The 26,958-nt window shown below is 43.8% G+C and overlaps 1 protein-coding gene across 3 annotated transcripts; it reads right to left on the bottom strand.

Annotated features, from left to right (window-relative positions):
• Positions 1–142: 142 nt before the first annotated feature.
• LOC103064443 (integrator complex subunit 6-like) lies at positions 143–26,724 on the bottom strand. 3 transcript variants are annotated; one of them, XR_015798080.1, is made up of 19 exons: positions 26,390–26,724; positions 26,142–26,219; positions 16,988–17,137; positions 16,355–16,444; positions 15,582–15,765; positions 14,559–14,687; positions 13,727–13,890; positions 13,153–13,305; positions 11,819–11,951; positions 8,662–8,756; positions 7,880–7,990; positions 5,577–5,792; positions 5,345–5,468; positions 4,332–4,474; positions 3,980–4,211; positions 2,592–2,981; positions 1,259–1,352; positions 599–987; positions 143–168 (listed from the first exon to the last, which is right to left on the bottom strand). XR_015798080.1 is itself a non-coding variant. In XM_088151663.1 (18 exons), the coding sequence occupies exons 1-18, from the start codon at positions 26,498–26,500 to the stop codon at positions 888–890; spliced, it is 2,697 nt and encodes an 898-aa protein (XP_088007789.1). In that variant the 5' UTR covers positions 26,501–26,724; the 3' UTR covers positions 143–887. The 3 variants fall into 3 exon arrangements, 1 of the variants encoding a protein (XP_088007789.1); XR_015798081.1 differs by lacking the exon at positions 7,880–7,990; XM_088151663.1 differs by having other exon boundaries at positions 143–987.
• Positions 26,725–26,958: the final 234 nt, after the last annotated feature.

Genomic DNA, 26,958 nt, shown 5'->3' on the forward strand with positions numbered 1-26,958 from the left:
GAGGGGAGGGGGGGAGTTCTTTTCCCGGCTTTTGTTTTGTTTCTAAACCCCAAGTTTCCTTTAAGCGCTTCCAAAGCCAAGTCCACGTGAAGAGTCTCCGTCCTCCTCACAAGATGAAAGAGAACTGAAGCCTGGACCTGGGGAGCCTCGGACGCGCTTTCAGAACGTCTGCAGACAAAAGAAGAAGAAGAGGAGACTGAGGTAGGTTGTTTAGTGGCCACCACAGGAGCAGCGGCAGCAGCAGCAGCAGCCAGCCAGCCAGCCAGTCCGTCCGTCCCAGGGCTCTCGAGAGCTTCTCCTCAACCCAGGTTAGCAGCTCCTTTACTCTCAATTCAATTTACCCTGCAACCTCGTGCCTGGGTTGGCTAGCCGCTCTCGCGGGAAGCTTCACCTTCGTGCCTGTAGCGACAACACGCACTACCACCACGGAGGGAATTTTCTCCTTCTCTCCTCTTTCCTTTCCTTTTCGTTTTGTTTTAGGACAAAGGATCGCTCCAACACAAGTGCAGAGATAAAGGGGATGCCATTCGCCCTGCTGCCTAAAGCAGCCCTTTAAAGTGTCTTACAGCAATGGTTCAAATGAGTAAATTCTCATCACCTGCAGGACCAGGGGCAGCACTGAGTGTCTTTCTTCAGCCCAGGGGCAGATCAGCCCTCCAAAGGTGGGTGGGGAGGGAGGAAGCCACACCTCCTGCGGCAAATTCCTCAGGTGTCCGGCGAAAGAGGTTCGCAAGCGTAAAAACGTCACCCTTCTTCTGAGACTCCAACAGAGAAGCCACCTGGCTGCCAGGCCGGCAGAGGCGGCCACTGCCACGTCCTCTTCCATTCCTCTGCGACACAGCAAACTCCATCGCCCTGACCCGTCCGTTCCTCTTGCCGGCACGCTATTATCTACTGTTGACATGATTAATTCTGTTGGGAACGCTGCTGAACTCTATTTCCTCTAGTATTCTTTCTAAGTGCTGAATTAAGACCCGTTTTTTAAACCTAAGAAAAAGAGGGGGAGGCAGTTTAATAGGGGTATTGCACTCATCTTCCACTTCTCCACCTGAAAATGCACACTGAGCTTAGATTTCTATATACAATGTAAACAGACAATGGCCAAGAGCTTTATCTCTCAGAAAATAGCAGAGGCCCAGCTGCCGCTTGGAACCCTCAGAAGGGAGCACATTTTAAACATTCGCAAAATATGTAAAAAGCCCAGGCAACAAACTAAGCATTTCTGTTTGAACTTGCAGCATATTGTCTTGATACAAACCTTGTTGCTTCTTTGATAGCAAATTCAATGAAATATTTTTGAATTTCTACAGGGCCTTGTATTTCTTCTAGGAGAGAGAAGATTTTTTCATAATCTACAATTTCAAAAAAGCAAGACACAGAGTTAGATTACAACAGAATTGGCACACCATCATAACCTTTTATCCCAACTCTACCACCAGCCAGCTTAGCAAAATTCCCACCCAGCCAGCACCTCCTTTTCAGAAGACCTTGAGAACGGCAAACTAATCCCACCCTCTTTCTCCTTCTGTCTTGGGTCTGCAGTCTGAGAACATATATAAATTGCTCCCAAGATTGACTGAAAAGCAGAATAAAAATGTTTAAAATAAAACTAATTGGACTTGGTGATATGAGTCACTCTCCTGCCTCTCCTAAACCTCCAACGTAACTGGGCTACAGTTGATTCCGTAAGTCACAACTGGTTGGATTCACACCAATTGCATCATAAATGGTGATTTACAGCACCACAGTGTCAGAGTTCACAAACATTTTGAGCTTCACAGTCTAATCACATGTTGATGTGGTGTCTAGATCATGGAAAAAAATTTCCCTGGTTAGACCCCATTTCGAATATTGTGCCCAGTTCTAAGTTTCATTGCTCAAAAAGAACAGTGACAAATTGGAACAACTTGGTTATCAAGATGGTGAAGGGGCTGAAAATAAAACCCTACAGAAAGAGCTAAAGGATCTGGAAACGTTTAGCCTATTGAAGAGATGACTAAGGGGAGATACAATATCGGTTTTCAAATATCTGAAGGATTATCACACAGAAGAGGAAGCGGATTTATTCTCTACTGCTTCAGAGGACAGGACAAAACCAACAGGTTAAAACTACAAGGAGGTTCAGGCTAACTATCAGGAGGAGCTTCCTGATGTACAAGCAGTCAGACAGTTTATGGAGGCCTTCAAACAGAGGTTGAAGGGTCATCTGTCAGAGATGTTCTGGTGGATCCTGCGCTAAGCAAGGGATTGGACTAGGTGACCTATAAGATCCCTTCCGACATAAACCTTTGTTTATGGATATTTTCCAACACTCACAAGATTCCTTATGTTCATTCCAAAAAAGGGATTGTTAATACTAAAAGCTGGTCATTAAGTGGATCATCTTAAAGAACCTCAACTTTACTTCTAAGTGAATGGGTTTATGAGGGGTGGAGACTGGACAACTTAGAGCTTCAGTAATAATTGAGATATAAACTCCCAATGCCATGCCTGCCTAAAGGAAAAGCCATTTTCTTTCTAATTTATGCAGGTGTCATGGAACATGCGCAGTCCACCTGCCTCCCTTAAGAACCTTCTTTCCAATCACTTACTTCTCCCAGGTTTGCGAACTTCCTTCATAACCTTGATTTTGATAACTTCGTTGTTCCCTTCAAACATACTGGATGTTATTTTCACTGAATTTGGCACAGTTCCAGAAGCTGGTTCCACCAGTAGCTTTTGGTCTTCGGCAGACAGACTGTAGTTTAAAGGGCCCCGTACGAGAGAATTGACAACAGGCCTGTGGTCCAGTCCATCTTCCCCAACACAATTGAGTTCACTGGCCAAAGAGTCCACATCATTTGGCAGGTCTTCATCCACCACAACAGCTGGGGGTGGAGGAACAAGATGCATCAATGGTCCATCCCCTGGCTTGTCCAGCAATTGGAAATTCTCCACTTTCTTTTCACCGTTGCCATCTTGAACCGTATTGCTGTTCGCATCTGTAAGAGAGAAGGCTTGGCTCTGAGTTTCAAAAGGCAGACAACACTGACAGAGCTACAAGACTCACAACTACCAACAAAAAACAGAACAAAATTCACAGGACGAGCTTCACTAAGACAGGCCCTTTCAATCTATAGGAAGCCTTGAATTCTAACTTCATAGCAACTCAAACATTACATAATTCTATGCTATTCCCTGTCTTTTAAGGGTCTGCTTGGACTTGCATCAGGATTTCTGGAACAAACTTAGCAACTGCACAGCACAGGTGCCCTCCTGAGGGCTGGTGGCAAAGAAGACAGCTTATTTGCAAATTCTTCTCTTTGTTTATCCAGGCCCCAATTTGGAGATTCTTAGGCACCAATTACAAGATTCAAGTATCCAACACCCAGATAAGCAGGGCCAGCATCAGACAACAGCATGCCAATCAAAGAAAAATATCCCCAATCAACACATGTCGCCCAAATCCTCAAGACTGGTAGGCAGGCTGTTCTATCTAAACCTCCCTTTCCCGCTGCCAGAAGCTGACATGTGAAATAGGCTTCCTCTAACAGTCAGTCCCTTTGTTTTACAAAGGACCTCAAGTCTAGCTCTGAGAAAGGCACACAGGTTTGAACAGAATCCTGGAAAGCTGATGAAGGTGAGTCTTCCTCCTTTCCAAATTTACTCATCCTGGAGAGCATGCCAGGCACTGAATTACAGAGCCACCTGCTGGTAATCACAAGGAAAGAGCAGTGAACACTTTTCTTTCACTCATAAAAACAAAGATGCTTTCATTACACCTTTAATGTTTCGAAGTTTTATCAGTGTGCATGTACATGTCTATTTTGTGCAAGGTCAAGAAGGTGCCTGTATGCCTGGGTGCATCTCGTGCCACATCTACACCCCACGACAACCATGTCTACTTCTGTACAAGCAAACCCTGTCTTTCGGGGAGAGTTTAGCAAGGAGAGCACAAAGAATAAAGGATTAAAACCCTTTCAGATGGGCAACTGAATACCTTTATAAGCTGGCATGGCTTTAGGATTGGGACTGGATGGGGGCCCAGTAGCCAAGGGGGATCCCTTCCCACCAACATGGTTGGCTATCACTGGCGGTGACTGCGGCCGTCTCAACAGCGGTGACATGCTGCGCCTTCTCTTCAGGGAAGCAGGTGTGTTGGGCTCTCCTGGACGCTTGACTTTGTTCTGAGGACCTGTGACAAATTCATCTGCTTCGTCGATCATCATTCCCTGGGAGGGAAAGAACCACCATCAGCATGACCCACAAAGAATCATCCGCTCCCTGTGCCCGAGGAGGAGAGGAGGAGGACAGAATTCAGTGTTTGGCCAGGAAGCAGAGGCCACCCCTACCTTTTTATCCTGCTTGAAAGGGTTTCCAAAAGTATGAAGCCTTTTGGGTTGGTCCGGGTCAATTTCTCGAAGTGGAGAAGGCATCATCTTTAGGTATTCCTGGTAGTTCCCCATCTGTGCTACAGGAACACTGTGAAGGCAATCTGCAACCAACACAAGACCCAGGTCCCTCATTTTCCAAAGAGTCAATATTTTCTAAAGCCCTTTAAAGCCTACAGCTGCAATAAAAATTTCTTCTTTGGAGAAGAGCCACTTCAAAGAAAACAGTTTCCTCAACCACTGTATTATTAGCACCTTCAATGCATCTTTCCCAACATGATGTTCCCCAAACGAGGAAGGATTTCAGCTATCAGTATTTCTTTGACCGTGTTGGCTGAGAAATCCGTAGCCACCGTCTCGACTTGCTCGGAAGAGATGTCCTAGCCTCAAACTCCCCCACTAAGACGACCTTCTAAGTTGTTAATTCTTAAGCTGACCAGCAGCCACATCAACCGTTTTCCCACTGGGCACTTCCTTCCCCTGTTTTAAAGCCTCGGTCCTCAGATGCTTTTAAATGCAAACTGGGGCTCAAAGCAGAAGACTACTCCTGCACCCAACAAAAAGCATCTCAAGGTAGTAACTGGGAGGTTTCCTTTAAGAGTTCCCTTGATCTGCACTTTCCAATATTAAACATTTCCTGGGAAACAAGTCCAAACAAAACAAAATCCACAAAGGGGACAAGACAAAGTAACAAAGAGGGGAAGTTTCCTCATTCTCTAATTCAAATTGCGTACAATCCAAGAATCCCACACGTCCCAATTACTCCCAGGAACAGGTGTCAGCTGTCAGGTAAAGCATGTGCTTTGCAAGCACGTGGCCTTCCGTGTTCAATCCTTGACTGAGGGCCGGGAAACCCTGAAGAGCCAATGAAGGCTGTGTGGATCATCCGGAGGCAGATGTAAAGCAACACCCTGCACTCCAGCCAAGGGGATCATCCCAGAACTCCACGGCCAACGGACCACGGGAATCCTTACCTTCATCCTGGCCTAGAATAAACTTGTGTGTTTTCAACAGGTTAGTCCTCATCCGGGTCAGCTGGTCTAAAAGGCTGCGACGAGGAATATCATAAGCATTGCGGTAGGCCTGTGGCTTTAGATCCTGGGTTTGGGCAAAGAACATAATTTGCTTAGTCCTTTCTTGCTTCTGAAAAACCGGAAGATGCAGAGCCAGGAGTTGGCTTTTTTCCAGACACTTTATCAAACTCACCTTATTCAAGAGCCCTATGTGGAAGCCAGCAAATTCCTTCACATTCATTTCAGGCAGCCTCAGAGGAGATTCACCAGAGATCCCTTGAAGCAATTGCTTGAAATCCCTGCTCTGGATGAGGGAGAGGCCACTGGAGTGACTTTTCACTTTAATGCCTGTTTCTTGCGGTGCTTTCTTACCCACTGACCCTATTATCCGCTCGGACTCTATTTTTGTCTGCAATAAAAACCACATCGTCCATTAATGACAGCCAACAGCGCTGCCGATGTTTCTAGCATAAAGCAAAATGCCTAGCACTCCAAAAGACAAAGCCTGCCTTCCAAGTGTCAGGAGATTAAATAAAAACTGCTTATAACAGGTCTTCTCAAGGATTCACAGCATTTTGCTAAAACACCATCACAATCACTTGTCAAGGTTATGCAAGCTTTCAAATTACACGCAGGGCATTTTCTTAAGGGACTATCCAAAATGTGCAGCAGAAAAGCCAATCAAGAGAGTTTTTGCATATAATGTAAAGGCAGGGGAAATGCAACAATGTCACGGAGACTTTCACTGGGCAGAATGGAAAAGCCAATTCTCATCTAGAGCAGGTCCTCACCATTCCTTTTTAGTCTGTCCCACTCCAGTCTCCTGCTGATTAAAATATGATTATTCGTATTCTCTATGTGGCTCCATGAAGGGATCTGTGCAGCTTAAAAACTTGCATGCCTGATTTACATTAGTCCCATAAAGGCTACTGCACTGCAAAGGGATTAAAGGTTTGTGCAGCAAGGGCCAATACTTCAAAGAACACTGCAAGCAATTCAGAGCATTGACCCAGAACCTCCACTGGGGTTTCCCAGACCAGTTTTGGACAGAGCAACCTTCTCACCCAAGGAGTCACAGCAACAATTCCAGTAGGTTCCCCTAAAATACATCCTGGTCTCCTGCCCTTTGTGCTACAGCTCCACTTTAAGCAACTTAATTACAAATAACAGAGCCCTTGGCCAGCATCCTCTACTATAAATACTCCAAAAGAAATTTGTATAATTTAGAGAAAGAGCGAGAGAGAGAGCGAGAGAGAGAGAAAGAAATAGATCAATGAACCATTATCCCACGCTAGACTTCTATAGAATTAACTGTTTGGGTTTTGGAAGGACACAGCCATATCTTGCTTCCAAATATTTTACAGACTGTACGTTGAATTTGAGGGTTTCTTTCACCACACATCCTGGCTTTCTCATGTAACTAATAGCAAAGGTCATGGCTACCACAACACAAACAGCAAATTTTAAGTCTGCCCTCAATATGCCCAAGAGTTGCTTTCTCAAGCCTTTTGTGATGATTTTACTCCAAGTACTGTGTAGCATCGCATCCCACTGAAAACCAAGGAGGTAAGTGCTAAATCCCAGCTACTTCAATCTGGCTGCACCTTTGAGCTTTTTAACCTCCTAAGCCCACCTGTAAAGTCTACTTGGGACATTGGAACCCTTCCCTGACTACCTCAAGATATCTGAGTTGAAGGGGAATGGTTTTTCGGTAACTCATATACCACCTAGTGGTAGGTAGCAGATCTCTTAACCAATTACTCAAGTTATCCAAAACAGCAAAGGATAAGATAAGGTTTCCCATCACTGCAAAGAAACCTAACCAGCCCACTACCTTGGCCATCCCTATTTCAAAAACAGTAGAATAGAGGGGAGGGAATGCCAAAGACAGTTCTCTTGACTTGCAATGTAAAGTTTGCTCTACAGCAAGATTTTCCCACTCTACAGGAAGATACATCTGTAGCATTCTTTAAAGCATTAGGCACCCTTTAGCATTTTCCCCAATCCATGCAACTTTAATACATAACTCAACAAAACCTGAAGAGATGTACTTCTTAGCATTTCTTACATACTCAGAAGAAAGGGATCATTTGACTGGGAAAAAGTATTCACTTGTCTTGGTATTGTAATTTGTCTGGTTTTGTTTCTATTTTTTTTTTAAAAAAAAACAGTTCTAGACAGATACGTGGCCTCCAGGTATCAACAGCACAGAACAGCTGCTGCTGTTTCAATACTGACAATGCTAATTATATACAACTACAGCCCAGCGAGCGCTGAACAGCCGCGCTAAAATTGTTTGGCCTCCTCTATAAGTTGTTCTAGGGACCCGACCACCACCTACTGGAAACAAAGATGCAAACAGGTCTTTTACCTATCTCAAAAATAGGGAAAAAAAAGACATTCCTTAGGTGATTTATTTATATAACTAGAGCAACACACACTAAAAAAAAATAATAATTAATGTACTTCTAATTTCAAAGGTTTTGTCGATACTACCTGTTGGCTGAGTTTTTTAAGGTAAGAGATAACACTGTAACTAAGTCCACAATCTAAATTATCTGATATCAGATTTGGAGCTCCCATCATCCTTAGGGCTTTCTTTAATGGCTATAAGGAAAACAAAATACACAAGAGTAAGAAGAGTATCAAATCTTTTTCTTTAAAAAAAGTTGTTTGTTTGTTTGTTTGTTTAAAAAAAAAGTCTCACAGATCAGCACACGTGAAATTAAGGCACAGCAGAGTTGATGCTCCAGCATGCCATTTTTTGGAAGCATGGATTCAAAGTCGTACACTCCAGTCATTTAGGCATCTCATTGTGGGTGTCCAGGCCATGGAACCAGCCTGGCACCACCACCAGTTACAGCACAAAAGGCTGGAGACCCTGATCGCCGGGATGATGCAAGTCCACAATGCGGCATCTTGCCCAAGCTATGCAGGTAATTTCCACATTGCCCACCTAGTTAACCAGCTTCCCTCCCATCTCTGGCCCAGCCAGGTGCATGGTTAAGTGCTATCACCCCTTGCTTACACTACTAGCAGTAGTAGCCCAGAGATCTGCAGTTAATGGACCCAGCAAAGGGGGAGGGGGGTTGAAAAACAAACCCAAAAAATCTGACAATTCCAAAACATTTAAGGAGGGACTACTAAATTGCAAGCATTAAGAACTTCGGAATCCTGACATGCAAGCCGTTTTACTTGGAAGACATGCGAAAGATGTTCTCCTGAGGAACATCAGCCACCAGTTCATTTGGGCCCATAAAAAGGACAGAACTACATACCACTAAGTAGTAGGGAGGCATTGTTTTTAAATAGCTGTCCAATGCTTGTCGCCACTTCAAATTTGGCTTAAGTTTGTGAAACTTAAAAAGGTCATCTGCAAAGAGGAGAAACAATTCAAGTTACATACTGCACATAAACACATTACAGTCAAAGTAACACATCTATCTCCTGCTCCATGAGATTATCCCTTAAGAGCCAAGATCCAAAGGGATGTGTGTTTCCAAGATCAAATCCCATTTTGGAACTGACAAGATACTTTGCTTATAAAGACACACAGAATGCTACTGTATGCTACAACTCAGTTCATGGTTACCACATAAAAATAGCACATCTTAAGACAGACAGTTTGGCCTCGGTATTAAAACTCTGGAGCAGGAACAGGGAAATCTGAGCTCTAATCCTGCCTTAGGCAGAAGACCATTAGATGACCTTGGACCAAGTCACTCTCAGCTCTAGGGAAAAGGGAATGGCAAACCATTTCCAAAAACGTTGGAAGTGGTTGGACTTGTCCATGTAGTCACCAGTAGTCAAGTCTGACTCAAAGGCAAGAAAAAAAGAGAAATTGTGTTACTTGATTGGAGACCTCTGAAGTAAGCCTGGGTGTGCTTTGAAAATGATTCAGGAACAGTGCTTCAAACACGCTGAAGTGCAAACACGGCACTTCTTTAAAGCAGTCTTCAAACTTCTGTCTGAAATTATTTTCAAAGCATACCATATAGCCTTAATTTGAAGCCAGGGTCTTCCTTAGCTTTCAATACAGTTTGTTCCTTACATCCCTTCACAACAAGCAGCTCAAGCGAAGGGGGGGGGCGCTCCTTGAAAGATTATCTGCAGCAATGCTCATTGTTTTAAAGTAGGGATTTAAGCTACAGATAGAAGTCCTGAGAAGCTCTTTGTAGCATAAATTACTCAACTATTCCTGATAGAAAAAGGACCTCAAACAAGCCATCGTGAATGTGTTACTTTTGGGAGACACAACTTAATGGAAATTCTTCTCAGAAAATTCAACAGTTGGTTGACAGAAAGGATTCCAAAGCCAATCATCCACACTCAGCTAACTGTAACCAAGACAAGAGACATCCATCTCATGCAATCTATACCCTTCAACCAAGAACTGGGAAGGACAACCTAGAAGAAAGCTTTTGTTTTTTTCTTTTCTTTACACCTCCATTTATTATCTCTGCCAACTTGGGGCAGCAAGTTTTCTCAATTTTCAGTATTAACAAATGTAACAAAATAGACAAAAAAATTGCAAGAAGCAAACAAAATCTGAGGAGCGGCCAAACTGAATCAATATAGTTGTAAGGCCAGTAAAGATAAAACAGGAACATCATTTAATGCCGGTTTCTTTCTCTATATACATATTAGAAAAAAATAAAATAAAACAGAGCAAGGAGTCCCAGGTTCCTGTTTTCTTTGGCCTATAGGAATAGAATAAGGTCTGAAGCAACAGGAAATCTGAAGTAAAATCATACCCAAAAAAAAGGGAGGGGGAATAGAATCTCTTATTTACCAGCAGTTCTCTCCAAAACCACCCCTTCAGAATATATCCCAATACACCATTTAGGGTATGAGGGCTTCCAAGAATAAGCCCAAAGTGTTTCTGAAATGGAAGCCTGAAATATACTAATCAATGATCAATCTGAATTTTTGCAAAACTTTTAACCATTTTGTTCCAAGGAAGCAAGAGAGCTCAGAGGGATAAAAATTTCAGGAAGATACTCCGGACTTATCAGTGTGCTTCTGGATGTATTCCTCAACTGAGGCAAGAAATAGCACAAGGCGTACACACTTCCATTTATCATTCCCCTGTTTGCAAAGTTACCCAACCACACAGCAAACATCTTGTCTGTGACTCATGCAGCCTGGAATCTCCACCCTGCTGCTTCACATTCAGTCAGCTGGACTGAAAAATAAAGGCCTAAAATGAACATGTGAGGAGAGGTACAGATGCTGAAAAAGGAATCTGCCTTACATTTGTTTTCTGTCGTGAAAACAAGAGGTGGCAGAGAAAGAAAAGGGCAGAGCTGCAAAACTTGTAAAATGCAACTAAGAGGCTCTAACTAGGTCTCTGTCAAGTTCGCTTACAAGGCAGGAAAATACATGCACTCTGAACTGCAAGGCTGGGGAGTTAGAAATGGGGTGGGAGAGGAGAGAGGAAAGGAAGGTTATTGGCCTACACAATGAGCCAAGAGTTGGAGTTAATGGACAAAGCTGAAATTGGGCTCAGTGACAAGGAGGAAAGCAGAACTGGACAAGCCCACGCAACCCTAATGTGTTTCCTTCCACGGCATTCACAAGTCAGAAACTAATTTTACCCTTTTATGCAACAGCTAACAAACAGGATCTGCAATGAGCTCAGCTGATATCTGAAAAAGGACTCGTTCTAAATTTGGACACAATTTCTGTATGCAAAATACTTCACAATCCACATCGGTCGCCATCATCGTGGCAACCCTGAAGAAGAGGCTACCTGCATTATACTGGGAGGAAGGATGCACGTGTCGAACTTGCCAGAGGCCATCCAGACACATTCAAGTTCAAACATGGAGCCCAAACTCATGTTTAGACAAAACTGACTCTCTTTCTACCCAGACATTCTGCTTTAGGAACCAAAAATTGTAACGCAGCAAGACAAGGCAACCTGGGTTTCCTTCAGCCTGAAAGTCAGGATCCAGGCTAAAATAAATCTGTGAAATAAATCCACCCAGAGATAAGGTGCTTATTTCTTGCAAAAGAAAGGAACAGCAAGTTTTTTTTCTCCCCTACATAAACCCTTGGAAATTCTGAGCCCAAGTTCTCAAATGAAAACAAACACAGGGCTATACATGCTGCTGCAAGAAATGTAGACACCACAGCCTGAAAGAGGGAAAAGAATGGAGGTTGAACCTTACTCCAATTAAGGAAGAAGCTACGAGTCTAGGAGGTGAGCAGCATCAAACATGCACTGGCAGCAGGTGGCTCTCCTCCTCTGCTGCAGAGAAAAAAAGGGAGAGGGGGTGTAAAAATCCTCTTCTCCCAACGTAGCAGTTTGCAACACTCTGGTTCCCATCCCGTTTAAGAAAACGGCTGGCAAACATACATCACGGACAAATATAGACAGACGAGACTACCTTCCTACGGTTCAGTGGGGTGGCCGGGCGGGGCATTACTCACCGAGCAGAGGAAGCAGGACAGGGTAGTTATAAGGCATCACATAGAGATTCACACAGGTCAGACTGGTGCTGGCCTTTAAATACCCAAAGGGATGTCCAAGCTCACTGTATTTTCCACTGCTGCTCACAAATACCTAGGAAGGAAGAACAAGGGAAGGGAAAAAGTAGATACGCCAGGTGAAACAGTGTCTGGCTCACTATAAAAAAATAAGTTGTAAAAAATAATCCAGGTGTAAACATTCTTATAAAAAGTACTGTATGATGTACATTTGTGAGGCAAGAGCTCACCATATTTTATAAAGAGATGACTGCTGCTTCATGTCCTATGATTTAAATTTCTACTGATTTTATCTAGTGAACTGACAGCAAACTTTCCCAGCACAGTGCATGACAGATGTGCGAAACTACAACTCCAAAAACACCCATCCAATGTGGCCATTGATAGCAATGAGCATTGTACTCCTGTGTATCCAAAAAGGAGCAGATTGGGAAAAACCATTATATATGTTAGAACAAAAATAGACTGGAGAGAGTTTGATTCTCAATCTCCCATATTTATCAAATTATACTATCAAAAATCACTTTAACATACTAAGACTAGTGCCCAATGGAGCTTTCTAATCCTAGTTAGCCCACCATCTCATTTTTTATAATAACCTGTCAAACAATTCTCACATTATCAGTTGACACTCATATCAATGAGAAAGACAAATATTTTTTTTTCCTGGAAGAGGGTTTTAATAATTTTCTTCTGCTCTTTTAAACTATGTTACTAGCATTTGGAGACTTATGTTACAGTTGTCGAGAGGGCCACCAACTGTTCTGTCTAATGGGCTTGACAGGGAGAGGAGAAGCTGCAGGGAGTCTCAGGACCAAGTAAAATGCAGAGGACTCACATTGTCTCCCCCCCCCCCACCACCACCGGCAGAGAAATGGAACTTCCTATCAATCCATCAACAGCCTTCTTGCTCAGCAGCATGCAATTCCATGTCTTTGCCTGTGTGCAATTTGTACTTACACATGAAATTGATCAACGCAAGAAGCCTGCAAGTTTGGGCGTGTGAAATTTCAAGAAAGGCTACCATAGGCCTGCTCAGATTAGTATGGCTGGTCCAAATGACAGCAAGTGGAGAATGTTCTTTCCTTTAACACCTTCTAATTACAACAGGAGACTCTGAGGATTGACCTGGGGCCTCTCTGTGTGCAACCAAGGGCTACTCAATGAAGGACAGAACCAACAGAGTTGGTCCTGCTATTTCCAAGTCCACCACTCTGCTGCCACACTGCTTTTTAAATCTGCACAGCAAGTCTCTGCAACAAGTATCATGCCAGTACCTGCCAGCACACATGAGATGACTTGCGTTCCAAGATGTACTGCGTTAAAGGCGATGGCTCAAGTTCATACTTGTCAAATGGCAGTTTATCAATCACCATGGGCTCACAATCCACACAGGAGAACCTCACCACCGGATGAGCTGTGCGAGGGGGCTGCAAAGGACATAACGGCAGAGTCAGAAGCACTGCAGAAGGTAAGTCTCACCCTGATCCGTTACCCATGCCAAAAAGAACTTACTGATAACAATTTTAGCTTAAGTCAACCCATTCAAAAGTTATTCCAAATTTTTCATAAACCTCCCAATAAGCCTCTGCAGACAGTTTATAAAGTAAAATAGCTCTGATGCTATTCAGTATTTTTAATATGTTCAAACTCCTTCACGTGTGATATCTAACATATCTGAAAGACAGGTTCGTAGTACCCCCAGAACAGGAGGTGGAATGGAGCTGAGAGACAGGACAACTGTAGGCCCCTTGATGGTTTTCAGGTTAGGTCAGAATTTGTAGTAGGAATACATCCATTAGGATGTTGTCTCACCTACGGAGTATAGTATTCCTAGAGTATCTTACATACCAGCGTTGGTGAATTCTGATCAGGCCAAAAAGATTCAGGAATTGGCCAGTGGCCAACAGGCACGCCTGTTTTAGGGTTTGGACGCACATAGATGAGTTTATGACAGCTGTGCCATGACTGAGAACCAAAGGAATTGATAGGCCTTGTGGCATCAACCAGTCCATCTAAAATCCAAGGAAGAACAGAACAGTAAGAAACATGGAACATTAATAAGCTCCTCAGCATTACCAGGGCAACTATCTTCTCTACACTGGGGCAGGGGAGATACAAAGATGTGCAAAAGTGTACATTTGGACAAAAACAGTTCAGTGGTTTTACATCAAAGGAAAATTTAAAAGAATACTTTCAGAGTAACGAAAAAAACTCCACTAAGCTTTTCAACACATAAAAGATGGTATTCAACGAATTACCTGCTATAGGAGTAAAAATATAGCATTGCTACATGATTTGTGTTTATCTCACAAGAGAGCACTTTCCTGCTCTCTGACATCCCAGATATTGTCCGTAGGATTCCTCTGAACCAGATCTAGGGATGCAGAGAGAGGTGGAATCTATTCCATCAATGAACAAGCATCATTAGACACAACTTAAGTGTACAGAGAATAAATTCTGATTTTTGCAATCATGTTAACAAAATAGAGTTTACAAATCTTAGTACAATACAACTTCAATGTAATAGATGGGGGCAGGGGAGCATCCATCAAAACCAAATTTATATTGTTTGTGTCAGTTCACAGCATTAGTGATTCAATGGCCAAATCCTCACTTGAAATCAGCAAAGAATCTACTAAGATCTACTAAGCTGAGGGTCTACATAAAGCTTCAACTGTACCTTCCCCAATGTGAGGAGGATCTGGTCCTGATTTTTCAAAATTAATGACCACACCACTCTGAACCTTCTGAGCAAGTGATTCTAAGCACTGGTTCAACATGCGCTGTGTCCGAACGCAATATGAGCGCCCTAGAATAGAAAACATGGAAATAGAAAGGTTTTATATTATGCAAGTTACCAAAAATCTATTGTAGACTTAAGAACCGTATTAAGGGGGAGGCTGCACAATTTCATTTAAAGGTACTTAGAAAAAATTGAACTTGGAACTTTCGTAAAGGGATTAAAGTTGAGGATAACTTTTATTCCTATCAGATCCCGTTCTGGAAAGAGTTCTGCGTGGAAAGGCATAAATATGGTGACAAGGGAATATAATGCTCACTTGTCAATAGCATTCATGTCTTTCACATTTCAAATCTGGCCTGACCAAAGTAGCGAATGTTTCATTTGACACAAATACAAATGCAAAAGAGATGACTCAAGCATAATTCCACATCACATAATGACGTGGTTTTTAATTCAGTGTTTATAAAGTGGCTGTCTCTAATCTTATCTCACAAGAGAACTGTTTCCCAAAAGTAGGCAGAAGGCAAAATTTTATACAAAGGGAGTCTTTAATGTACATGATGCTTCTTGTAGAAAAACTATGGGCAATATCTGTATTTTAAGGTGAGCAGAAATACCCTACATGAACAACAGGGACCTGTGGACCCATCCAGTCTTTGTATTTTTCTCCAAAGCTTGTTACAGCAAAGTTTGACAAGGCCTTCAGAAGGGCAGGGTTTACTGGAAGATTAGAAAATACAAAGCCATTCTTCATAAATTCAACAAGGACTATGGCTTTGGAGCTCCGATACTAATGTTCCAAGAAGGCCAGCAGAGATTGTGAGGAGAGAAAGGCCAGACACAACCCACAAGAGAGATGTATTTGAGCCAACTGAAGTTCAACCTTGTCTGCTCTGACCAGAATCTGACATTAATTCCAAGCAGAATGATTTAGATTTGTAAACCACGAAAACTAGCTACCTCCAGTGACTTCACACATCTGCGTGATGGCAGACTCATCTGTGGGAACGCTCCCTAGCTGTTCCGGTTCCGCTGAAGAGGCTCCAGGCAAGCGTAGCACAAGGGCAAACAGTCTTTGATCCCAGCGAAATGGTTCTTTGGTTAGCTCACTACCAGGCAGGGGGGAATTCAGAGGAAGATGAAGCTAGAAAGAACGAAATAGGCATTTTAGCTAAGGTTCTGCTAGGACTTAAAAAGCTAATGTGAGCCAAATCAGTTTTCTGCTATTCACTGAACACAGATTTGTTTCCAGCAATGGCTGCTCTGGTGTGACCGCTGGAGGGTTTCCTTTAGACACAGCCAGAGATGAAGCATTCAGGGGAACCTGAGCAAGATTCCACTTTGCAGAGAAATCTTTGTAGCTCAGTAGCAGAGCACATACTCATCATACGTAAAGTTTCTGGCACAACCCCACAGCTGAGAGACCCCTGCTTGAAAAACTGAACCCAGGCAGAGCAGACAGTATTCAGCTAGGAGGAGGCCTGGCTATCTCAGGCAGATTCCTACATTCTTATTTTCTCCCAGACTTGCCTATCTTACAGGTTTGTAACAGCCTACCACATCTTTGAGAATCATAAAGAAAGAACGCAACATGAACAAAATAAGCAATCCTGCATTTTTTATTAGTCTTTGATTCCTTTATAAGAGAATACGAACACAGGAGAATGTTAACATTTTAACAACAAATGTGTCACGTTCACATCACAGCATAGCAATTTAGTAGTGCATCTTACCTCCTCTTGGACACCCGAAGTATTTGTCAGCTTGTTTCCATCTGTGATGGTAATTAAAATAGACGGTTCTAAAAAAAAAGGATTCCTCCCCTACAGAAAGAACAACATGCTTAAGTTAATGCTTTGAATTAACTTCAAAGAGTCAATGGGGATGCATAGTTGAAATTAACCAGTCAGCTGAAATTAACCCCAACAAGAGACCTCACGCCAAGTAAAGAGGAACAAAAATACTGGTTTTTTAGTATGCATAAAAATAAACCCATTTTATAGCATGCAAAATGGCAATTAATAAGCAAAGAGATGATGCAAGTTTATGTCCTAACATGCTCATATTCTGGTCTACTAATTGTGCAAAATTGTGTGGCAAAATCTGAATTTTGCTTGCTTTCAGAGAGGGTCTTCTACAAACACCTATCCTAAATGTCTACCTGTAGCAAAAGGGAATACATGAAGAGACAATAAGAGCTCTGAGAGGGGGGAAAAGGGAAAGCCTCCCTGGACAGGCCAAGCGGGCCTCCAAGCAGCCCACAGAATTTATTTTAAGCACTTCAGTAACTGCTCTTGTCCAGTTTACGAAGGAACTCTAAAACTTCTTCAGATGAACCGAGGGAATTAAATGCCAGCATCTATTACCTGCCCATAGTTGTCTATTCCAGACACTAATCTGTTGAGGTTCAGCAGGTCAAATGACGATCGAAGAGCCTGCCCAAGGGTTGTCAATCCTGACGCTTGCAGGTTTTTCAGTTCATTCATGAAGGTGGCATGGTTTTCCTTCCATCCAGCCTAAAAAAGAGCAAAAGCCCATGCTTACTTTGTGACAGTCAAGAAAAAGGCTACGAAATGAGTAACTATTGGCTTATCAAATAACAGCGTGTGGAACAATTTGTTCAGGTAGGCATCAAATGAGCTCAGCCATCAGAAGCATTTCAGTCCCAGGCCAGCCCTTCCCAACCCCACAACTTTTACTGACAAAGCAACTTCCTCAATACTACTTTTCTCCCATTTCAATGGTTGGCAGCAGCATCTTTCAGATCTCATTCCAATAAGTTTAATTTAAGTGAATGGTTACAAAGAGCCTTTGAATCACTACTAATCTTTCAGGACTATTACACTAAATTGCCAAATGTCACTGGGCAGGGAACATCTGCCAAATCAGCCATCCTACTTCATAGTAAACAGTCCTAGAATATTTTCACCCCTAAAAAACAGTAGTAGAAGAGAAACTTTCCCAGGCTTTTTTCACCAGAGAAAGAAAGGAACCTAGACAGACTGTTATAAGAAGTCCCAGAATCACTAGACATTCTTTTGCTGTCCATAAAACAAGTTCCATCGACATCACAAACGCAATTTCCTCCTTAACCTCTGCCAGGTTCACTACATAAAGACTATTTTTGTGCCCAGATATCCACCTGATGGAGTACCATCTTTTTTACCGCAGACCTAAGCTAATTATCAATGGATGTGAGGTATGATTGCAAATCCACTGTCCCCAGGAAGATTTGCTTCTCAGCATGCGCACCATGAAAGTTTTAAGTTTTGTTCTCAACTCGCAGAGAAACTTGAAGTTGCTGTAACATTTGCTTGAAGGTGGAAACATTACAAAAAATCTAGGACAAGCTTTTAGTTGCTGCTGTGACATCATCCCTCCACACCCTACAAATCACCACCTTTCCTTCAACTGTAGGTCTATTTAAGATGCAGAAAACCTGAGTGAGTGGTGTGCCTTAAAACTTTGCAATTCCTGCTCATACCATGCCACACTACTACCCAATTTTAATCTTGCAAGTTGGGTCTTTGGGTCTAAAACATTTTCTCAATAAAACTCCTGATAAAGGATCCACTAAGTGCATAGCAGAACATCCCCATAACACAGGCAGTAATTAGTGATTTAGAAAAACTTAATTCACTAACCAGGAGCCACCCAAATAAATGCATAGATACATAAACATCTATTTAGAAACAACTTTAAAATCCAGGAGCTTGATAATCCATTGCTCTCTGGATAGGTTGTTCTGGTTTAAAGTACTACCTATTACTGGCAGCAACTTAATACAGAAATATGTAACATTTCATTTCAAAAGCTAGATAACACTGCAAAACACTGACCAAATTAACACAATTTGCATTTTTAAACTGTTTTTAACATTTTAATATAGAACAAGGACTACAAACTGAAGGCCACTTCTGTGAGAGCTATAGAGATATGAGGTAGTGTGATTCAGGTGTTGGACCACAACTGCAGAGATGATTAGATTGTGGCTCAAGTTTATTCAAATTTATACAAGCAGATCTCAGTGTATACTATTAAAAATCTGAGTAACCATGGTCTCGTTACTTGCAATATTCTAAATACACCAAATACAATCCAGTTATCTGACACCATGTACACCGTACTATACCAGGGACATTACTTGATGCCACATAGACAACCTCAACAGGGGCTAGAAAGATGGTATGAATACAGGACTTTTAGAGACACCAACTTCCCTTTCTCCCTCTTGCCTAGAGCACCAGGAAGTTATGAATAACCTGCAAAACAATACACTAGATAAACTCTCCTGAGCATTCAGTCTGAACAGATAGAAATTGAATTAAAAATGTTAAAAATGTATTTGCTCAGTCATGAACACTTGAAGGCAGGGCATAGATCACTCCTGATCTGAGTTTCAATGCTGGCAATTTGCCTTTTGGTTAGAATCAACTCGCAACATGGGGGGAAAAAAACCCACTATAATTCATCCATTACATTCTTTTAAATGGAAAAACAGCCCTTTAAACCCACCATTGCAGCCTGACAAGGACCAAAAATGGTGACATCTATTTCAGGCTGTTAGAAGCTAGAGCTTTGCAAATGAAGAGACAACAAGTGCTCCTACCAGCAGAGAAAAATAACCACAGAGGTGTGCCTAGGATGGTAGACTGAAAAACAAGGAGGGGCCGCCATGGTAAGTAGGCAAATTGCCAGAAAGGGTTGTCTCCCCCTCATCGATTTTATTCCAGCAGCCAGCTCCTAGGCCTTCTGAAGATCCAGTTTCATTAGGCCTTGATGCTCTAGCAGCTATATCTCCATAGACTAACAAGATGGCACCCGGTAATTACAGGAAAAAAAATGCCATGGGCAAGTTTTCGCCAAATGGCTTTTGGTATGTGGGGCTCTTTGAAAACTTTGCAACACCTAGTTTTGCAAGCATTAATTAAAAACTCCACACCCAGAGGAATGGACACACCACCATGCAGCTATGTCGAGAAACAATACATGCCTTCCACATCATACTTCCAAAGGTCAGAAACCAGTGTGGGAGAGACTAAGGACAGAGTGGAAAGACCTGTTGAAGAGGTGGTGGGGGAGTGTCCCTCCCTACAAACACATTAACGTAAGAAAAAGAGATAGAAACAGGAGGTAGTCACCGGAGAAGTGTATGGGCCAGCTGGAAAGGTTCTATCATGAAAGGGTACAAGAAATTCCATTCTCTGCTCAAATTTTAAGTGTGCTCAAATACAGTCAGACTGAATCATAAAGCTATTGGCCTTTCTTTTAATCTAGGAGGGCCTGAAGACTTGTCTGCAATCCTCCTTTGCCACAAAAAGATGTCAGGCCTTCTGTACTTGCTGGGAACGGTCACAGAACAGAGAACTATAATAATTCGTGCTGTTTCTGCTCTTAACGTCCACCCCAAAAAGGCCTATATCTAACACATTAGTCTTGATAACATTTTTCTTCAGTTATGGATTGGAAAATTTTGCTGTTTCCTTCTCTCCTTGTCCAAAATCAGTGATTTTGGAGCAGCTGCTAGAAGACAAGATGGGGTATCCACAAGAACCTGTATTCGCCAGAAGAGCTTCTGCTCCATGATGCCTTAGCCCTGGATCTATTTCCCAGTGCCCTGAAAGTTGTTCTCTGAACTTAATTATCATGCAGGGAGTGATTGGGAAAACTGCATTTGTGACAGAAGGTTTAACTGTCCCCGCAGGCTGCGAACCCCAGAGGATCCCAACTCATGTGACAATGAGTCTGAGGGAAGAAAACCCACTAACCGAAGTTGGTTTTTTTAGGCAGAGGCAAACAGAGGAGACTGTATTTCTAATACTTAAAGATAATCTTTCTGCTCCTCAGGAAACCAACAGTACTGTGTTAGGCAAGATTTAATCTTCTCAAGAAGCCATAAAAATAAAGGTAAATGTATGTACATTAAATTCTTAAGGCAGGCAAAACTGTGCTTTCAGAAAGCTTAGAAAAGTAATAGGCACTGTTCTCAGACAAATATTGCAGTGTCTTAAGAGGGGATGAGCTGCAGAGGACTTGCCTTTTCAGTCCCCCCCCCCCCCGCTTCACTTCAAATTTGACAGGATATTTAAAATATCATTTATTTTGATCTTATTACTTCAATTCTATAGTTCTATTTTTATTTTTAGAACGGTTCCTGGCCAGTGTTTTAAAGGCGTGAGGGACACTGAAATTAAGATGTTCTGGTTGAGTGTGGGGAGATGATCAAAGAGCTCTTTGCAGATATAAGAATTGCCTCTCCAAACACATTTTTCAGAATTCACTCCGTGGTCTGAATTCACTCCTTCACTATCAGTTGCTAATTTCACAAAGGGAGTTTTCATGCAATTCCACGTCCAAAGGCAGCTGGCCCCCAAGTTCCAACACTGGCTCACAACTCAGTATTTCTGATGCCAGAACCATTGCAAATACAACAGCACATATTTTGGGGAATTATGAAACTCCCGAAATTGCTCATGTGTGACAGAGTTTGTGTTTCTCTAGAAAGAATACACTGATTTGCCATGAAGAGTTAAAGAAACTAAATTCCATTTTCAGCTGCCACTTACATAAAGAATGTCTACTCCATTTCCAGGCATAAAATGCAAGCAGCTTTGGAAAAAAAACAGGAAGAGTCATCCTGACCAGAGAGTCAAAAGAACTTTCCAATGACAGATCCGGAGAGAGTAGCCAGAACAAGTATTGCCAGCAGCCGGCTCTCTGAGCAGCAGCAGCAGCAGCAGCAGCAGCAGCAGCAGCAGCAGCAGCAGCAGCAGCAGATGTAGTAAGACCCAGAGGTGTGAACCAAAGCCAGTTCAGAGCTCATGCACAAGTTTGCGTGCAGCCAAAATGCAGATGTCTCACTGCACCCTCCACAGCTAACCTCTGCAGAGGCCTTCAGTTTGGTTTCTGGTGATCAGTTTCTTTCACCAATCCTGCAGTCGCTTCCATGCCCCCCTCTATTTGTTTCATGAACTGCTAAGAGTACTATCTGTAGACATCTCTGCTCTGCAAGACCTGTTTCACCCCCAAACATTTTAATTCTGAACTAGTCCATCCCAGAAACACAGGTGTTCCAAAGGGAAAAAAGAACAGAGCTTGAACCAAATAGATAAGAGGTTGAAAGAACATGGAATAGTTTTTTCATCCACTGTCAATTATTACAAATAGGAGTTTTTGGGAAGTGCTAAATTATTTTAAGTGTCAATTATTACAAAACTGGGAATTCTAAAGGATGGCTGAGATTTGTGCCAATCCCAACAAATCTCACAACAGTAGCAAAGGCACAACCAATCTCCCCCTCTGAAGAATCTTCTTCCAGCAGACTTATTCAATGGTGCACTTGCCTTGAGGGGAAGGCAGTTGTATAACCTCAAAAGAGGAACACCTTTTGGAGAGAGCACTACAAAAGGATACCTTTTCAATTCAGGCAATGCAAGGCAGAGGGGCTACTCAGATACACTGCCATTTTACCTTTCAGGCGTTGTATAATTATATCCAACTCCTACACAGACATCAGAGCACCAGAGGAAACCAGTGCAGTGCTGCTACATCCAATTACCAAATTGCTGGGCCATTCCAAATTTTGGTATAGATTACGGGTGACTAATTTGGGCACAAGAAGATAGTGAATTCAAGAAAATAGATATGAAGATGTGGATGGATGCCTTCCTGCTCTTCAAATGCTTGTTTATTACACAGCATTGCCCAATAGTTCTAAAACTCCAAAGAGCCTTCAAAGTACAGGGTGTTCCATTTCTATTGGAACTGTTAAAACATATGCATAAAAAATAATTGAAGACCAAAACCTACGAACAGAAGCTAAACACATTTTCATCATGTTGACAAGAAATTACTGTCTCAACCCACCAAAAGGTAGGGTTATTCAATGAAATTGACTGACTATAGATCTGTTTTGGGGAATTTCTTAGATGAACTCAATGGCACTATTTGAGAGTTCAGCAACAAATTAAGACTGATGTGTGCACTGGTAGGAAGGGACAGCCTTCCTGTGCTTCACAGGCCAAAGATCATCACATGACTTGGACAACAAAAGAGGGGACGGTTAGTCCTTTGCAATATTCTCCAAAGTCTGCCACCAGCCATCCATTACACCCCTTTCTAATGATCACTGCTCCTTATATCCCACACAATATAGCACTTGCTATACACTTTCTCTTGAGAAATGTGGGTCTTTTAAAGAAGTTGTCCTAGAAACATTTGAAGTTATCCTTCTCTTACAGATCAGCTACTGGCACTACAATAACATTTGCACCAACTAGACTGTTAGTGGTTGAGGCAAGCAATGACCAAAACTTTTAAGTGCAGCCTAAAAACTTAAGGAAATTATTGCATATATATTGGCTACGTATGTCATCAATCACGGATAAAGCCTTTACATCTTCTGGCTCACTTGCTTCAACAGCATGGCTGCAGGATCACAACTAATACTTAATTTGGTGTCAGCAGCTACATTATGATTTTGTCTGTGTTGTGTGCTCATATTTGGTATTTTTCTTCTACTTCCACCACCAACAGCACCAAAGCCTTTGTAACAAGCTTAGCAAGAAATTTATTCTCAACCCTAATTATGGGATTGGCAATCTACTGAAACAAAAGTGCCATTTTAATGTCTTTGGAGCGCTGGCGTACTGGGGGATCACTACCAACCTCAACTCAATTTAATAAGAATTGGTGGCAAAGAAAACTTAAAGAGGGCTGTTTAGGAACGTGGGCAAAAAAATGGAAGTGTGGCTGAAGTCTTTTCAGTGTTTTAAGGGAGCTGATTGTACTGTTTAAGTGTATCTTTTTTTCCAGGAAAAGTAGAACCACATCCCTTGGTTTCCTCTGTTCAAGTTCAACAACGGGCTCAGTAGGTGGCCCTGAGCAACCCACTTTTTCTGACTCTCAATTCTTCTTGAAAGACGAAGAACGGCTGTAAAAATAACAATGCAAATGATAGTGAAACTTCTGAAAACTACAAATATATAAACATAAGTTCATTTCCAGAGTGACAGGAGTCCCTCTGACTAATAAATAAATAATTCCATAGAGTCTTATTTTTTGCTAACAACACAAAATAGATCATTTCTGGAGAACAATTAAGAAATCAAGACCCCAAATTTCTGGAGACTCCAAAGCTAAAAGTTTTTAAGAACTCTTGTAGTATATTTCAAAGAGAGCTACTGAAACGGACAATTATTCTTAGATACATTTTCAACATGTTTGGATTAGCAGTAATACCAAACAGATGCACAACCGTAAGTGAAGTTGTAACAGCAGGCATTCCTAGTTGTTTGGAGCAAGTGTTATTAACAAGAATACAGAGAAAATTGTTTTCTCTGGATGCAAAGTTAAAGGAAGCAAAATACAAAAGACACGATCACCCCAGTGGTGTCAGTTCCAAAATGGAGGCCTGACTGCATGATTTTATGACCACTTCTGATCAATTCACAGTAGGAGAAGGGCAAGAGGAACATGCTTCTGGATACTGTTCCAAGAATTTAGGATAAATTCTCAGTCCAGATTCCATTTTCTCTTATTGCATAAGTGCATCCTGGAGTTTAAGATTTTGAAAATGCTACCAAAGAATTGTTTCATTTTGGCTCTTTTGAGAATGTGGCCAAGGGGCAACATTGCAGCACTTGAGGTCCTTTTTTTATCGGAAACCTTATTGTAATATAGGCAATTTTAAGCTCTGTACAAGAAAGAATGTAAAAACGGGCTACTAGCAGGGAATTCTTTTCTTAGAAAGCAGCAAACTTTACAGTTCATTTTCGACCAAAGAAACTAGAAGGAATACACAGTATGTTAAATATTCTTCTCTCAGAAAGACTGAACTCCATGAGAAGAAAGGTCTTCTGTTTATGCAGAAAGAGGTGGGATTAGCAACAAGGAAATAGGAGGAACAGAAATGTAGGAAGAGGACTTTCCCAGAAACAGAAAGCTCGATCTGAAAGACAGATGCCTTTGGGCCCAGAACAAAAAGAAGGGATGGCAGCAAGGAAAGCCACAGAATTGTTGCTGGAAATGGCAGCTCTGGATCTATTTCTCCCTCTTCACCCCGTCAGTGAAAATGCATGTCACATTAGCTGGCTCCCATAGGAGAGGGAGAAGGCTATAGCAAGGCCCCATGCCTAGGACGCAGTTACTCTGGTAGTCTCTCTCTTGAAGTGAAGGATGTGGAAACGAATTAGAAAGGTGTGAAAAATTATCTAACCAGGATCTCCTTTTAAGGAAGGTGGAAAAGAGATAGAAAATTGTTTCTACAAGTGCTTGACAAACACTAATTGCCACGTAAGATTATAACAGGCCCCTATTTCAACAAGGAGACTAAAATATGCAATATTTTATCTAATATTTATCTAAAATGTAATGTAAAACACTTAAAGAGTGATCCTTATTCAGTTTAGAATTCAGGATGATGAAATAGGTAGTGAAAGGACAAAATCCAAGGCAAAAACTACTTTATTTAATCAAGAAACTGTATCCTTAACCAAGCTGCACAGAATTCAGATTAAGCTTCCAAGCAACTCTACGGAACATTACTACATGGGAAGCATTTTACTGTGCGCTTTTATCACAGAAGGCTGCTGTCCTCCAAACACAAGGGAAGCCCACCTCAAGGGAAAAATAGGTCAGGGAAATTTTGGACTTTTTATCAAGCTTTCTCTATCTGGAGCCCTCCAGGGCTGGGCCAATGGTCTTAAGCCACAGTGAGGAGGGGATGCCGTAAACCGAGGCTCAACAGAGATGGAAGAAACTGCTCTGGGGGACAGAGTAAGAGCAAGGGTCCTGTAGAAATACAGCACGTCCTCCCTGCTGACACGGTAAGGAACGAATACGTGCGTGGGGACGCCCAGAGAAGGTGAGGACGAGAGAAGGTGGAGCGCCTTCCTTATGAACTCCGATGCTCCTGTTCATGTGGTTCTATCATCGTTATTATTTAGACTGAATTAGCCGTGCAGGTGTACACCTGGGCAAGTACCTGTCTTTTGCAGCCTCCTGCACCCTGGTGACCTTCAGAGACCAGCCCTGACTCCCCCAGGACCACCCCCTCCCCTCCCGCTCCCCCCTTCCCCTCCAAGGCCAGGCCAGCTGGGGATGATGGAGAGCTTGTCTTGCTGCTGCTGCTGCTGCTGCCGCCGCCGCTGGAGGTCATCCGACGGGAAGGCCGAGGCGAGGCGCGCCGCGCGCACGTGCTGGGGGCACCCGTGGGAACGGGTCCGCGTCCCTGGAGTGGAGCCGGCGCCCCCTCCCCGGCGGGCGGGCGAGGCGGAGGCGGCGCCGCCGCGTGGTGGGGCGGCGGGCGGGCGGGCCCGGGCTGGCGCTCCTCCGCCTCCATCTCAGCAGCGCCCTCAGCCTCTCGCTCGCCTCCATACAAAAGCAAAATGTCCGCCATCTTCGCAGGCTGCGCCCCCGGGGCCGCCGCCGCGGCCGCCGCGGCCGCCGCGCCCGGCCGCGCTCGCGCCGGGGGGCCGCGGGGGGCGAGGGGGCCGCCCTCCCGCCGCGCCCGTTCCTTACCTTGATGCAATAAGGCGCCTCGTCGAAGGTGACCAGCATGTACCTGTCGCCGCGGCTGGCCGGGTCGCGGGCCCGCAGCTGCGGAGAGAGAGGGGAGAGAGAGAGGGCGAGTGAGCGGCGCCGAGGCGGGCGGGCGGGCGGCCGCCGGGCGGCGACACGCGTGAGGGGCCGGTGTGCGTGTGAACGTGTTTGGAGGGACACGTCAGGCTCGGGGAGGGAGGGCGCGGGCGCCTCCGCGCGGGCCCCACCTTCATGAAGAGCTCGACGGCGCCCTTGGCGACGTCCAGGTAGCTGGTGCCCAGATACGCCCGCTGGTTCATGGAGGCGGACGTGTCTATGAGGAAGAGGAGGATCGGCATGGTCCGGGCGAGCCCTGCGGCAACGGGCGAGGGCCCAGGCGGCGGAGGGGCCGCCGCCTCGCCGCCTCCGCGCTCCCCCACCGGCTCCGCCGCGCCCGCTCCTGCTCCGGCCGGACGCCCCTGCCCGCCCCGCCAGCGCCGCTCCGCCTGGGCGACCCCTCCGCTCCGGCCGCCGGGAGTCACTGAGCGGCTCCCAACTTCGCTCGCTCGCTCGCTTTCCTCGGCGGCGGCGGCGGCGGCCGGCCCCGCCCCCGGGGAGGGGAGCTGGCGCACGTGACCGCAGCGCGCGCGCCATTGGCCGCCGATTATGCCGCGATTTGCATAGGGGGCGGGGGGCGGGGACCGCGCTGCGGCAGGGCGGGGAGCCGAGCGGCGCTCGCGGCTTCGTCGCCTTGTAGGGATGATTGGCAGCCGGGGGGCGGGGCCAAGGCGAACGCGCCGGCGGCGGCGTGTCTCCG

This window comes from Python bivittatus, unplaced genomic scaffold (genome assembly GCF_059951505.1).
Source record: "Python bivittatus isolate LINGU-HERP-01145 unplaced genomic scaffold, Pbiv_v1 ctg000670_np1212, whole genome shotgun sequence".
Taxonomy (NCBI): domain Eukaryota; kingdom Metazoa; phylum Chordata; class Lepidosauria; order Squamata; family Pythonidae; genus Python; species Python bivittatus.